General features: G+C 41.9%; 1 protein-coding gene across 1 annotated transcript in view; it reads right to left on the reverse strand.

The window, feature by feature from the left end:
• LRRK2 (leucine rich repeat kinase 2) overlaps window positions 1-15,266 on the reverse strand; it is a 255,631-nt gene that overhangs the window by 117,734 nt on the left and 122,631 nt on the right. Inside the window, exons 22-25 of the mRNA XM_030216665.1 lie at window positions 9,853-9,910; window positions 6,112-6,332; window positions 4,490-4,740; window positions 2,910-3,058 (exon numbers count right to left, since the gene is read on the reverse strand). Coding sequence (XP_030072525.1) covers window positions 2,910-3,058; window positions 4,490-4,740; window positions 6,112-6,332; window positions 9,853-9,910 — 679 coding nt within the window. The remainder of the gene's footprint in view (window positions 1-2,909; window positions 3,059-4,489; window positions 4,741-6,111; window positions 6,333-9,852; window positions 9,911-15,266) is intronic.

Raw genomic sequence — 15,266 nt, forward strand, 5'->3', positions numbered from 1 at the left:
TATAAAATCCTGAGTGGTATGGAATGGGTAGAAGCGAATCAATTTCTCACTCTTTCAAAAAGTACAAAGACCAGAGGACAATCAATGAAATTACATGAAAATACTTTTAAAACAAATAAGAGGAAAATGTTTTTCACTCAAAGAATAGTTAAGCTCTGGAACTCACTGCCAGAGGATGTGGTAACAGCAGTTAGTGTATATAGGTTTAAAAAAAGGTTTGGACAAGTTCCTGGAGGAAAAGTCCATAGGCTATTATTAAGATGGACATGGGACACATGGGGGAAGTCACTGCTTGCCCTGGGACTGGTAGCATGGAATGTTGCTACTAACTGGGTTTTTGCCAGCTTCTAGTGACCTGGATTAGCCACTATTGGAAGCAGGATACTGGGCTAGATGGACCATTAGTTTGCCTAGTATAGCTATTCTTATGTTCTTAACAGGGATTTTCGAATGGCAAGAAACGTCCATGTCTAAAAAGGAGAATGTTTTTATCTAGACCTGTGTTTCAGTCACGTCCAAGTTACAAAACGTTGCTCTAACTGAACATCCGACCACTGAAGGGATTAAGGCATGGCTCCTCCTTAATTCCCCAGTGGTTGCTGCCCCCCTTCCTTCTCCCCTGAATGTAAACCAGGCTCTATGTCAGCTGCAGGTATTATGGCCATTCTGAACAAAGCAGCAAACAGGTTAGAGGTGTAGCCTAGTGATTAGTGCAATGGAATGTGAATAAAGAAACCCAGGATCAAGTCTCACTTCAACTCTTTTTTTTTTTAAATAATTCTGAGCCTTCCAGAAACAGAAAAATACATATTGCACCTAAATATATAAGACGTCTGAAGGCTATTGAAGTGGTGTAGATTTAGGTACAGTAGGTATATTTCAGGTCCTGGAAGGATCACAATAATCACTAACCACTAGGTTACTCCTCTGTTCTGCTGGGACGTCTGTAGGGCTATATTTTTAAAAATGATGCCAGACAGACACTCATATCCCTGTTTTTTTGTCATTCAAAAGTTGGATGTTTTACTTTGTAAAATGACTACTAATTTTGGACATTTTCAGTGGAAAACTATCTCACAAACAAAATCGAACAGGAAATCTAGACTTTTTCCCATTTGATTATGGCTGCAAAATGGCCGGATTTTATTTTATTTATTTTTTGGGACGTTATGAGCAGGAAGTTTGGGAGGGGGGAGGGTGTTGGACTTTGACATTTTTTTTTATCTCCCTCCAAATGTGTTAATTTATAAGAGGCTTTCTCAGTCCTCTCAAAACAGTTCAAGTTAAAGTGCTACCCATGCAGGGCTGTCAGAGCAGACATTTGGGACATTAAGATCCCACTTCAGGTCAGGAGAACTCTACAGCTCTGACAAATCATACAACATATTCCTGGCCTGCTACATGCTCCACAATCTCGCCATCAATAAGCAGAGACACCATTGCTGACAAGCCATGAGAGCAATAAGTGGGAGGAGCTCAGAGACCTTACAACCCCCCACAGGGCCACAAGTGTGCAGTTGCCTTACATGGAACATATACTGTGTGGCACTGCTCACATATCTATGAGCCTAAGTGCTCCCTCTGCATCTATCCTCCCCTGCACCTTCAGGGTATCGACAGCTCCTTCCCTCCCTCTAGGGCATGGTTTTACTACTCATGGCATGTTAGTCGTACAGGTTATGGACTTTTTCCCATTCACACTTTGTCATCCTCCTCTGTCACTCCCAAGTGGCACTTGACCTGTGCAATTGTTTCCCTATAACTTGTTTGGAGTGATGTGTGGGCATAGTGAATGCTTGGGGAACTAGGCAGCTGGCAAACATCTGAGCAGTGCTTCTCAGGTCCTTACTGTCCTCCTTTATGTTGGGCTACACATGCTGTCAGATTGCGGCATTTCTATGCATCGACAGCATGTGTGGACTTGTGCTTGGTCAGGTGAGGTGGTTGTGCCCTGGTGAGTGCTGCTGGGTCATATATGCCCTGTCTACATGTGATGTCCTCTATCCTTTTCACAGTCCCCATCCAATCCAGCTGATTAAGTGTTGGTGATATGTCCGTAGCCCATCTGCAAACCTAATCTATTTTAAGCACAGATACAGTTTCAGACATGTCTATTTCCCCAGCATATCCAATCTTGCATTCTTTTCCCAGCTCTGCCCCTCTGCTGGCAGAGCTGGGAAATAGCTTAACCAGATTCATACTATCTCCCTTTTTTTTTTTTTTTTACCTCTCTACAGAATGTAGCAGTCTTCTTAAACTCCTCTGCAGTCTCTCCCAAGTCCCCCCCCCCTAATCTTCATGAGATTCTCCCCACCCCCACACCTGTGCGCATGTGCATTTCTATGTGGAGTGGAGGAGTAGCCTAGTGTTTAGAGCACCAGTCTTGACATCCAGAGGTGGCCGCTTCAATTCCCACTGCTGCTCCTTGTGATATTGGGCAAGTCACTTAACCCTCCATTACCTCAGATACAAAATTAGATTGTGAGCCCTCTGGGGATAAATACCCAGTTTACCTAAATGTAACTCACCTTGAGCTACTACTAAAAAAAGGTGTGAGCAAAATCTAAATTTAAAATCTAACTAAATATGTACACGTGTACATGTAAATTAAGTATTCCCAAACATCTAGTTAGGAAAGAATAATAAAATGAAACCAAATGTGATAAGGTATTGAACTATTAGATGTCACCGTCAGATTTCACAGTTAACCATAGGGTGACACAGTCTCATAGCAAAAAGGAATTGCTAGTCGGCAATACACATCACAGTTAGTTATAAATTATATGGTTTGCATTCATGTGCCTGAGACTGGGAGAAGAAGAGAAAAGGGAGGAGCAGTTCCCTAACCACCGTTTCAGTGTATGAATGTTTCTCAACCTCCTCCATGACTATTTCCCAGCAGCACTTACCAAGCAAATTCACTGCAGCATTGAATACCTCAAGTTTCGTGCATGACGTCAGGAAATCCTCAGCAAGAGATAACATGTTGTTTTTACTAATGTTTAACAGTCTTAGTTCTGTCACACGCAGGGGTGAATGTATTTCTGAAATTTTATTCCTAAGAGAAAGGAATAAAAATCATTTCTAGTCTTTACCAAAGATTTGCTCAGCATTTCCACGTGGTTTTCTGGGAACAACAATGTGTTCATTTATAGACAAACTGTGGATAAAAATAAATATCAAATGGATGAATGATCATGTACCAAGCTAGGAATTACAGGACTTTTTCACTTAAGTAACTTGCAAAAAGAAAGGTAAAAGAATGTTGGGAGTCTGATATAAAGACTACCATTTTGAAGTGGGACTAAATACTGTATTTTCAGTCAGCCCACCGGGTCTTGCGAGTATATAGTATTATTTCTATACAAGTCATTCCTGATCATGTTTTCCCTAGTGAAGATTTCATATCGAGGCATACTATTCAAATTTCTTTTCCAAATCTTTCACCAACATTAATCATTTAAAATAATCCAGCAGTTCCTGGAGAAGTTCTGATTTGTAGCTCTAGGTCTTTTACCGATTTGGTGACAGACTCTGGAAGAGTCATTTTCACTCCTTGTGTCTTGATCTTCCTAAGAATAGTGCTGTGCCTTTTAAAATGTTTTCTTTTTTCCCTTCCTGTCACTTCTGAGTCATTGCCTCAGAATCTGGCAAGCCATTTACTACCACCCTCCCTTCATCTGTCTGTGTGGTGTGTGGTCTATTGGTTAGAGCTTCAAAGTCCAAACCTCAGCAGCCTCTAAGACTTGCAACTTAAAATAGCTTAACCAGATTCATACTATCTCCCTTTTTTTTTTTTTTATAACTGCAGTTCTGCACTGATGGTAACACTGTCTCTCAACTTTATCCTTTGGATGATAATCTATGGCTGAGATTGGGACAAAAAAAGAGGCACCACTGGTACATTGCAGTTAGCAAAATACAGTGGTGTAGCTATGTGGGGCCTGAGGGGGCCTGAGCCCCTGTAGATTTGGCCCTGGACCCCTGGCGACGATCCCTTGAACCACCCTCCCGCCACCAACCCTCCCCAGCCGCCGTCGCCGCCGCTGCATCAGATACCTCGTTTGCTGCAGCCAAAGAGAGTCTTCTTTAGTTCAGCGCCAGAGTAGCGCCTTCGTTCAAGGAAGTTCCTGCTGTGATCAGCTGTTTCTGACGCCTTACGTCCTTGCACGGGGCGGGCGGCGATGGGGGAGGGTTGGTGGTGGAAGGGGGGTCCAATGTGGCGGCGACTGCGGCAGCTGGGGGGGGGGCGACGGCGGGGGGGGGGAGGGGGGTCCAATGTGGCGGCTGCGGCGGGGCGACAGCGGGGGGTGGGGGGTGGCGGGAGGGGGGTCCAATGTGGCGGCTGCGGCGGACGACGGCGGGTGGCTAAACAGTGCCCCCCACCTGGGGCTCTGGCCCCCTCTCCCAGCGAGGTCTGGCTACGCCCCTGGCAAAATAGCATTGTGTTTTCCAATGAAATATCAAAAATCATATTCAGAAATCTCACCCTTCCAGGATTAGCTCTTCTAATTTTTCTGTAACATCTCCAAGAAAGTCAGGAATAACTGTTAGCTGATTATATGACAGATTCAAATGTTTTAAAGCTGGGCATCTAGTACTTTGAGCCAAATCTAAAGAAGGGCCAATATCATTTCGGGAGACATCAAGGTAGGTAATACAATGCATGTCCAATATATAGGAAGGAAAGGATGGCACTCTGTTGCTGTGTAAGTCCAAGTGAGTCAAGCATTTTAGAGTCTGAAAAAAAATAAGAGTTTTAAAAATTAAAAATCAAATTGTAGCAACTAAACCTTGGCTAAAGAAAAATAGATTAAGAAAGTACCAGAAAATAATGTTTCTCACCTTAAAATAATAAGTTACTGAAATAATTACACTTTTCTTAATAGACAAAGGATTTTCTGGCACGACATTTTCACATTATGAGATCAGTGTTATCATCTAGACTGGTGCCAAAAAGAACTGACAAAACTATCCAATAACGCAGGAGTGTGTCTCCTCATTCTTTGAAATGAAAATCTAGACAATAGGGAGGTCTCAAAACTTAAGCATGCTAAAGTCTGTGTCTATACTGAGGAAAGGCCTCGAGAAGCCCCCGGCAAACAAACAAAGCTCAAGGGGCTGGACTTCTTCATCATTGGCCAAAAAACCTCTGTACTGCTGTAATGTTAGTGTCAATTCAGTTATTTTTACTTATTTTTTTAGTTTTTTGTTTATTTTGTTTACTTGACTATGCCTGATACAGCAGAAAAGATAACACTTATCTTGATCAGATGTTATCGTGCGGGTTCTTCAAACGCCTCTGACCGCGACCAATGATGGCCGTCGTTTCTTGGACCTGCCTCAGGGTACTGTGGTCAGTGTATGTTCTCCGCAACGATAAGTAAAAATAACTGAATTGACACTAACATTACAGCAGTACAGAGGTTTTTTGGCCAATGATGAAGAAGTCCAGCCCCTTGAGCTTTGTTTGTTTGCCGGGGACTTCTCGAGGCCTTTCCTTTGTATAGACACAGACTTTAGCATGCTTAAGTTTTGAGATCTCCCTATTGTCTAAAAAAGAACTGAACTACATGAAAAAGGTTCAACAGCCTGAATTAATCTTGTGACCTTGACCCCTTCCATTTCCTAGCTGCCTTGATGATGCCATATTTTATCCATGAGAAAAAAAACTAACACATTTTTTTGTTACATTTGTACCCCGTGCTTTCCCACTCATGGCAGGCTCAATGCGGCTTACATGGGGCAATGGAGGGTTAAGTGACTTGCCCAGAGTCACAAGGAGCTGCCTGTGCCTGAAGTGGGAATCGAACTCAGTTCCTCAGTTCCCCAGGACCAAAGTCCACCACCCTAACCACTAGGCCACTCCTCCCAATTCAGAATTCAAACTGCTGCAGTAGGTGTGGAGACTGCATGCAAAATCCCTCCCACAGCTGCATCAACTGGCAGCCAGGACTCTCTGGATTCTGACAACTTACAAGTATTCTCTCAAGCTTAGCATATCATCTGTCATATGCGCCTTTTTTTTCCATAACTGAAGTACCGGAATCCAAGGGCAAAATGAACATCGATCTCCTATATCTAAAGTTATAATGAGAGCTTCAAAACTACCTTAGATAGCTCTTCTGGAAAGTCGGTAAGTGCATTTTGCTGGAGTTCCAGTTTCTCAAGACGATTCAAGTGAAGAGTCAAGCAACAATTCTGACTAATCGAGTCTATGTTCTCCAGCTCATTTGCTGAAAGATCAAGTGATTTAACACTCTCTTTTTCTGCATTCAGGGAAGAGGAGCTATCAGATCGCCGCAATACCGATTTACGCTTTGGAGACATATCTACTAAAGCAAAAACACAAATGTGTGTTACATCTACAGTGTTGAAATAATATAGCTTGCTTTTTGTAATTCCTCATTTACATAGAAATATGTTTAGAACAAAAAATACCTGTAGGTAGCTGCATCAGTATTTTATATTACTGAATTATTCCAACAACAAAAAAACATTGATATGCCTACAAAAGAGTTTGTACCAGCAACAATTGATTCATAATGCCGCAGCACAGCTGATAGAAGGTTGTAAGCAACGCGATCACATCATGACATTTCTGCAAAAACTTCACCAGATACCATTACAATACAGGACTAAATATAAAACTCTTTGGTGGCAATTCTATAGATTAGCATCTAATTTTGGACACCACAATGAGATCAATTCTATGCCATTATAGAATATTAGCACAAAGCTGCATTGTGTGATGAGTGAGTTGCCTTGGTCACTTCCACCTGTTCAACTCGTCACACTGGTAGCCAAGATAAGCTACAAGTTTGTGTAGAAGCTTGTGAAGGGAGGAAAACGTGGCAGGGATACAATAAATGGAGTAGGCTAAGAGCAGCCCAGAGAAGTTTCATTTTGCCTTGAACCCCTGGAAGGAAAATCTGTGCTGGAATCCTATAGGGAGGGAGGAGACTAGGGAATCCCATAGTTCTCAGTGCATGGGAAAAGTCAATAGGAGGGAAGCCTGGGGAAGGAGAGGATGTGTCAAGTGGTAAGGCACATTCCGGAATCTTCTTATCCAACATATAACAGACAGTCTAGCAATGAGAAGGGAGGAGCGGAAGGAGTAGCCTACAGAAGAGGGTCCCTGGGAAAAGAAAAAACCTACTTGGAAAAACTACTAAAGAAGCTCTGGAAAGGAATGCCTTATAAATGAAAAGTTATAGTTTGGCAGAGTTATAGAGGAAGGAAAAGCCAGAAGTTACTGATTTTTTGTGTAGTCATGTTAGCTGAAATCAAGCACATTTTTTTGGTGTTTTCTTATAAGTTACAGCTGGGAGTGGACGATACTGCTGAAAAGGTTAAAGAGAGATGGTACTATCCATGGTGTACAGGCTGTTAGGTTTAAAGCTCCTAATCTGTGTTTTTGGAGGAGCTAACCTAGTAAATTGGAAAGACTGAAAAAAGAAAACACCCCTACAACCTGTTGGACGTGGGGGGGGGGGGGGGGGGGGGGGGGGGGTTGGACTTACACATTTTTTGAGTTAATTTATGAGAGGCTCTCTCAGTTCTCTCAAAACAGTTCAAGTTAAAATTAAGCGCTACCCATGCAGGGCTGTCAGAGCAGACATTTGGGACATTAAGATCCTACTTCAGGTCAGGAGGAGAACTACATTACAGCTCTGGCAAAGGGTGCAACATGAGTTTGTTGGAGGGTGGGAAAGTAATTTACATATCAGAATGACTAACAAGGAGGTTGTTTTTTTCTATTATCCTTGATGAAAGCAAGAGAGCTATGAAGTCTGGAAGTAAAGGACATCGTTAGAACATCCTACGGAATGATGGTCAACTTTCAGAAAGAACTGTGAAAAGTTTTGCTGATTCACCCTGCACATACAGGTATCAAGGTTTACTGACCACTGCGGATGACGGAGAGTACAAGGTGTGAACTTTCTCTGGTTAACTTATTAGTTAAATCCTAAATCCTTCAACTCTGAAGGGACAGTGACTGTTCCTTGGCACAGGTTCCTAGTACATACCCCTCAGTCCTGAAGGGATGGCACAGAGCCTTGTGACAACTAGCATGTCAAAAGTTAAGCATACCTACTTATAACAGTTCAATGGCTGACATTAGTGGATGCACCAAAGTGCTCCATACAATATGTACAACTGATTGCAGGTTATAGAACACTTACATCACTTGGTGACATAGCACATGCTCCGCCCATATGTATGCCCCTGACTGTTGCATTATAAGTGATTTAGGTGCATCATTTATAGAATATGTTGCATTATAAGTGATTTAGGTGCATCATTTATAGAATATTGCCTAGCACTTATGTGCGTAACTGCCAATTATTGGTGCCAAGCATGTGTGTAAATTAGACGCAGTATTGGCACCTAAATATAGGCAGTGCAACAGTTAGGGATCTTCTTCAATTAAAACTGATGTAGGACGTTATTTCCACCAACAATTACACCAGTATAAATCCCATATATCTCATATATTCACTCTTTATTTTCTCTGATGTCAATAATATATATTTTTTTATTTTTAATATGCAGTGCTCAGAACTTGGTGGTGAACCTTATACCATATGTAATGGAGTCAGCCCGCAGTAAACAACCATCATGGCACTGGTCCTGCCTACCTCCTGTTAGTTGTAGCCTCTCGATAACAGTATAACAGTGTAAATCAAAACTTCTTAATCGCTAAGAAAATGAGACTTATCTCTTAGTCAACTATTATCAGTGACTGGACTAGTGCGTTTACTGCTTGACTCCTTCACCCTCATGTGCTCCTGTGATTAAAATCGTGCAGCTCTCTTTATTCCCCAGGATGGATGCCCTTTATAGAATAGTACTGGGATCTGCGCTCAACTTTGAGCGCGAGGATTTACACTAACTGAAACTGGGTGTAAATCCCAGAGCACAAGTTGGGCACGAATCCGCACTATTCTATAACACTGCACACCACTTAAGGGAAGGCCCCTGACCCACCCATGTCCCTCCCATCGCCAAGCCCCCCTTTGCAGATCTACATAGAAACACTTAAGACACTACTCTATAAATGGGCATCTAAGTGTTTTCACGGGGATCTGCCAATTCGGTGCCTTGCATCTGTTATAACGCTTTTCCATGCTGAAAACTCGGCGTGGAAGTAGCACCTAACAATAGATGCCATATATAAAATTCTCCCAGTTATTGCATAGAATATTATTTGTTCCATGAAGTAATTAACTGCATCCTACTGAAGGAGAGCAATACTTTAAATACAGCTAGACTATGAACTAGCTTACCACTAAGAAGGTTCTTTACTGCTCCCTGTGCTAACAAAACAGTTGTGATGTCAGGTAATTTCCCCACTGCGAAAAATATGGAGCTTTGTTATATCACTAATTGCCAACAACTAGTGGCACAAAAAATATGTTTTTTTGCAGCAGTAGAAAGCTCTTTTCAAACTAAAAAAAATCTTTTAGTCTTCTAGAATTTACCAGTTACAGTTTAGCTGCAAAAGTCCTTCCACATGACTGGATCATAAGCCAGGACTGTTTATTTACTAAATTTACTGATTGCCACAGCTCTTCTATCTCATAAGGTCTCTCTCTGCCTCCCTTCATGCTCAATGTGACATTGCGATAAGGGATCAGCCGCATGATTTCAACATTACCTAGATATAGTAATCGGAAGTTTTTCAACAAAAGCAGGCTTAAATAAAAAAATTTAAAAAAGAGTAACAGTGCTTATTCAGAAATACAAGTTGTTCATATGGAAACAGACTAATCTGACACCATAATTAATCATAACTATTCACGGTCATCGGTATGAAAAAATAAACCCACATCTTACTGTGTGACTCACCAGAAGAAAAAGCTTTTTTCTGCTGTTGCCTTGATGGGCCACAATCTCCGCCTGGTCCCTGTTATTAATAATAAAATTATCATACATATATACTTTGGACATATTATATTATATATAAATATGCATATACCTCCTCATTCTATAACAAGTCACCTAATGTTAGGCACTGATTGTGTGTGTAGGTTATAGACTACTAGGCCTTATGCACAAGACTGTTACAGTTACGTGTTGAAGTGCTAGTCAGACACTAAGTGGTATCACTACTACTACCAGGGCCGTGCCAACACGGTAAGCAAGGTAAGCATGGTAGGGGGGCGCTTCCCTCTGGGGGGCGCCGCCGCACCATGCTCACCTCGCTCGCCCTCTCGCTCCCATTGTTCAACTTCCCGCCCTCTTCTCCCCCCGCCCCAACATCCCTTTTCTTTTTTTTTTCCTTTTTAAATTTACCTCCGTGGCGGTTCCGGCAGCGCAGCGTCAGTGAAGGAGGCGGCGCTCCCGAAGTCTCTAGCCTTCCCTTCGCTGTGTTCCGCCTTCTTCTGACATCATTTCTTTGATGTCAGAAGAAGGCGGAACACAGCGAAGGGAAGGCTAGAGATGTCGGGAGCGCCGCCTCCTTCACTGACGCTGCGCTGCCGGAACCGCCACAGAGGTAAATTTAAAAAGAAAAAAAAAGAAAAGGGATGTTGGGGGGAGAGAAGAGGGCGGGCAGTTGAACAATGGGAGCGGGAGGGCAGGGGATAGACGAGCATGGATGCGAGGTGGGGGGGGTCATGGAAGGGAGAGAGGGGAATTGCTGGATAGGGATTAATGGAGGGTGACAGAAGAGCATGGATGGGAGGGGCAGGGCTCAGGGAGAGAGGGGAATTGCTGGATAGGGAATTAGGGATGAATGGAGGGCACAGAGGAGCATGGATGGGAGGGCAGGGCTCAGGGAGAGAGGGGAATTGCTGGAAAGGGATGAATGGAGGGGACAGGGGACAGAGGAGCATGGATGGGCATGGATTGGGAGGGCAGGGCTCAGGGAGAGAGGGGAATTGCTGGAAAAGGATGAATGGAGGGGGCAGGGAACAGAGGAGCATGGATGGGCATGGATTGGGAGGGCAGGGCTCAGGGAGAGAGGGGAATTGCTGGAAAAGGATGAATGGAGGGGGCAGGGGACAGAGGAGCATGGATGGGAGGGCAGGGCTCAGGGAGAGAAGAGAAATTGCTGGACATAGAGGGGAGGGAAGAGAGATGGAGATGAAATGAGGGAAAAGGAAGAGAGGAGAAAAACTGCACATGGATGAAGAAAATAGGCAGAAGCTGAGGACCAGAAATGAAGAAGAAAGAAGGAAAGGAAAGAAATAAATGGAAAGGAAGCCATGGAAACGGAGTTAAGAGGACAGATAGCAGCAGAATCAGATACTGGGCCAGCATGATCAGAAAAAGAAAGTCACCAGACAACAAAGGTAGAAAAAAATCATTTTATTTTCATTTTAGTGTTTGGAATATGTCCACTTTGAGAATTTACATCTGCTATCTTATTTTGGAATGTATAGCAATTTGTTTCTAAGAATATTGCTGACAATTCCTGTCAGTGTGGCAAGTGGTGAGCGATCATTTTCACGGGGGGGCCCGCCGCCGCCGCCACCAACTGATAGTCTGCAGGGGGGCGCCAGAGACCCCAGGCACAGCCCTGACTACTACTACTACTAATCATTTCTATAGCACTACCAGACATACGCAGTGCCGTACACATTATATGCAGGTACTCTTTCTGTCCCTAGAGGGCTCACAAAAGGTTTTGTACTTGGGGCAATGGAGGGTTAAATGACTTGGCCAAGGTCATAAGCAGCTGCAGTGGGAATCAAACTCAGGTTGCCAGGATCAAAGCCCACTGCACTATCCATTAGGCTACTCCTTCACTCCATGCATGCAACTAGCTTAATACATTAATGCAAGGAGGAGTGCACAGAGGTAGGCTCATGGGCGGCTCCCTCATTTAAATATGCCTGACAGAATACCGCAAGTTATGCGCTACAGTGCTACATTTGGGCACAGACATTTATTCTTGCTACTGCCATGGTGTAAGTTAGCATGCATAACTGTTGGCATATAAATGCCAACTTATGTTAATATTCTATAATGTGCCCAGATCCCATTATAAAATTAGTGCTTGGTGTGCTGCATCTTAGTGCCTAATCTTTCAAGACCTTTATGGTTTTCAGCTCCTTGTAGATCTATTGGACAACCCAGTCCACATCCTGATATGACTGTGTATCTGGTACCCCTCGTATTCTAACGTTCTGCCATGGGGACCTATTTTCTAGGTCCTCCACTCTAGTACCTTGGTAACTCTATCCCTCAGTGGGCTGGTCAAGAACAGAAAAAAAAATTCCATGTAGAAAAAATCAGCATGTCACATCAGTTTATCAGACTGGGTTGTTTGTAGGTTGCGATTTTTTTTTCTTGAACCAACAAGAATTATCACAAATTGTTCTTCTGTCTGAATTTTCAAGAATAAAAAGATCGCATCTTCAGTTGTGACATATATGCATTACATATCACTAGCTTCAGAGAATCATTACGTTGATTCAGTAAAAGACAACATAACCTGCAAGTAACCCACTTTATTCACCACAACCAACAGAATAGAAACATGAACTAGTTATTGAATAATCCTATCACATAAATATTTTCCTACGTCTGTAATTTGAAAATTGTTTTTTTAAAAAAATCCTTAAATCATTTCCATTTTGAACAACATAAATATTAATCTCAAGATTTCAATAACTACAGCAATTTATATGGTAGATGAAAATGAAAAGAACCCTTGAAAAAAAAAAAGCAATGTGTATTTATTTGAACTGGAGTGTATGCAGCACTACAGAAAAATTTAATATAATGGAACCTTTCGGGAGCACAAGTGTTTGCTTAAAGACAAGAGAGACTCATATTTCATAAATTCCTTTTACAAAGGCATTTAAATACCACTTCAAAAGCAAATGCCATTGGAATATACTAGTCTGTTATTAACTCCCTAGACCGAATGGTAAAATTTATCAGGTCAATAAAAAGTTGTTAATTAGGCTGGACATGAAGGAAAGTACAACTCTCCAACACCATTACAAACTAGTCTCCAATAACAGCTAACAAAAACAATCACTACATGCAAAAGAACTGTAGTATATACCAAGTCAAATGAGCAGAACACACCTTATCAGTGCAGTTAACTATGAACATTTAGTATCCAGAACAGTCAAGTACATTTGTGTCCCCTAACCCCTACCCTGACCCCACACCTCTCTTTAACAGCCTTCACTTTAATCTCTAGTCCTTTATCACTCTTCCCCCAACCTAGACAAGAGGAGAAGAGCTGCACTTTTGGTTTTTCATATTCAAATGGCCCACACATGTGCTTCAATCATTTCTCCACATATACGTATGCCAAGACCTCTGTACCCTGGACGGCTGCCCCTCTCATTTACCTCTAGTTATGACACTGTACCTGATATATGCTTTGACATTATAGAGCATGCAATACAAGAGTGGAATTGAGTCCTATTCTGCACATAATTTGGCTATACTCAACTAAGGTGTCCTTTTACTAAGATGCAGTATAAAGTGGCCTTAGCGCACCCTTACACAGTTTTTCCCACGCTGTAAGGAACCCCTACAACGCCCTAAGGCCATCTTTACCACAGCAGTAAAATGGCCATTTTTCCTTTTTTGCATTAAAGGCTAATGTTGCCTTTAGCATGTGGTTATTCAAAAATATTAGTGCTTATGCACTTACCAACACTTATTTTGTAGGTGGTAAGGGCTCACATGCTAATCCTACGCTTATCAGTTTGTAAAGAGTAATCCTACGCTAATCAGTTAGTGGTAATGTATCTGCTGTAACTGATTAGCACAGAAATACCCACTCTCTGCACCCAGACCCCCCTCCCCCCAGGATGTAAATCAGGAATTACCGTAGGACGTGTGTTCGACGGTAAAACCATTTTAAGCTGCGGTATGTGCACACCAGTTCTTATTGCAGCTAGTAAAAGAAACCCTAAGGTAAGTTCATCAAGTTTCACATTTATTATATTTTGATATACCACTTTTGAGGAGCATTTCATAACAGTTTACATATGTATAAAATCAATATTATCAAGAGAAAAAGAAATACCTGAGTAGGAAGGTAAGAGAACAAACGTTTCACAGAATTAATCTGGGTGCTCCACCCCTCAGAGAGACCACAGCAGGAAAACAAAAGCAGCCAGCTCTCAATTAAAGGTACCTTGGAAAAGAAAAGTCTTCAAATCTCACCTTAAACTTCTCAAATAACTTCTCTAAACAAAGATGGGAAGGAAGAACATTCCAAAGGGAGGGGCAGATCACTGTGAAAATCCGACTTCTAACAAAACCAAAGCAGGTATGTCTGAAAGATGTGGTTACAATTAAGTTGTAAAGATCTTAAGGTACGTACCGGAGAAAAAGTATCAACAGACACAAAAGATGCAAGGGGATTCCTGAATGATGGATATTATGTACTAAGGTGAGACTTTTACAGGAAATCTGGTAGAAAATCGGCCACCAATGTTCATTGCTCAAAAATGAAGTGACACGCTTGAACTTTTTGGAGCCAATCACCAACTTTACCGCCATGTTTTAAAGGAGTTGTATCTTGTGAATATCCTTGACACGAATGCAATAATCCAAACTGGAGATGGCAAATATGTACAGCAGGTGGAGTAAAGAGACCTCATACCAAATATATTGTCTTGAGCTTGTAGATAAGAGATTGGAAAGTCATAGTTTGGTCAAATACTACACCCAGGACACACACAGAGAATTGGAAAGATACCAGAACACCTAGCATAACAACCGTAGTTGAAAGAGTAGGAGGGTCTTTGTGGCTTATCAGAAATCCATAGGATTTCTCAGACATCTATTTTTGTGAAGCCAATCAACAATTTTAGTTTGTCATTGAGGTTATGTATTTTCTGGGGATCATTACAGTTTAAACCAGTGAGAATGTAATCAAATGTATGGAGTCAGTTCCAGTGATTGAATAAGAGTAAGTAGTGTTGACAAGAAAATATTAAAAGAACTGGGGAAAGTATACAATCCTTGGGGATCACCGCAGATGAATGTATATGCATCCAACTGTATATCATCTAGTGGACAATATTTACTGTCAACATTGTGAAGTCTATTAAGCAGACAATCATGGTTTAGAAGGTTTCAGAGTGGTCCAAAGAAAGAAATATGACTGAATTTCCTTGATATAAGTCGTGATGAATAAAAGGTGGTGATAACCAGTAAAGCTATTTCTGTGCTATGGGATTTCCTAAACTCCGTCTGATTAGTATAGAAAATGTTAGTTTTATCAATGAAGTCTTCAAGCTAGTCAAGCACAATACATTCTGCCAGTTTAGAAATTAAAG

The sequence above is a fragment of the Microcaecilia unicolor genome, chromosome 10 (genome assembly GCF_901765095.1).
Source record: "Microcaecilia unicolor chromosome 10, aMicUni1.1, whole genome shotgun sequence".
Classification (NCBI taxonomy): Eukaryota; Metazoa; Chordata; class Amphibia; order Gymnophiona; family Siphonopidae; genus Microcaecilia; species Microcaecilia unicolor.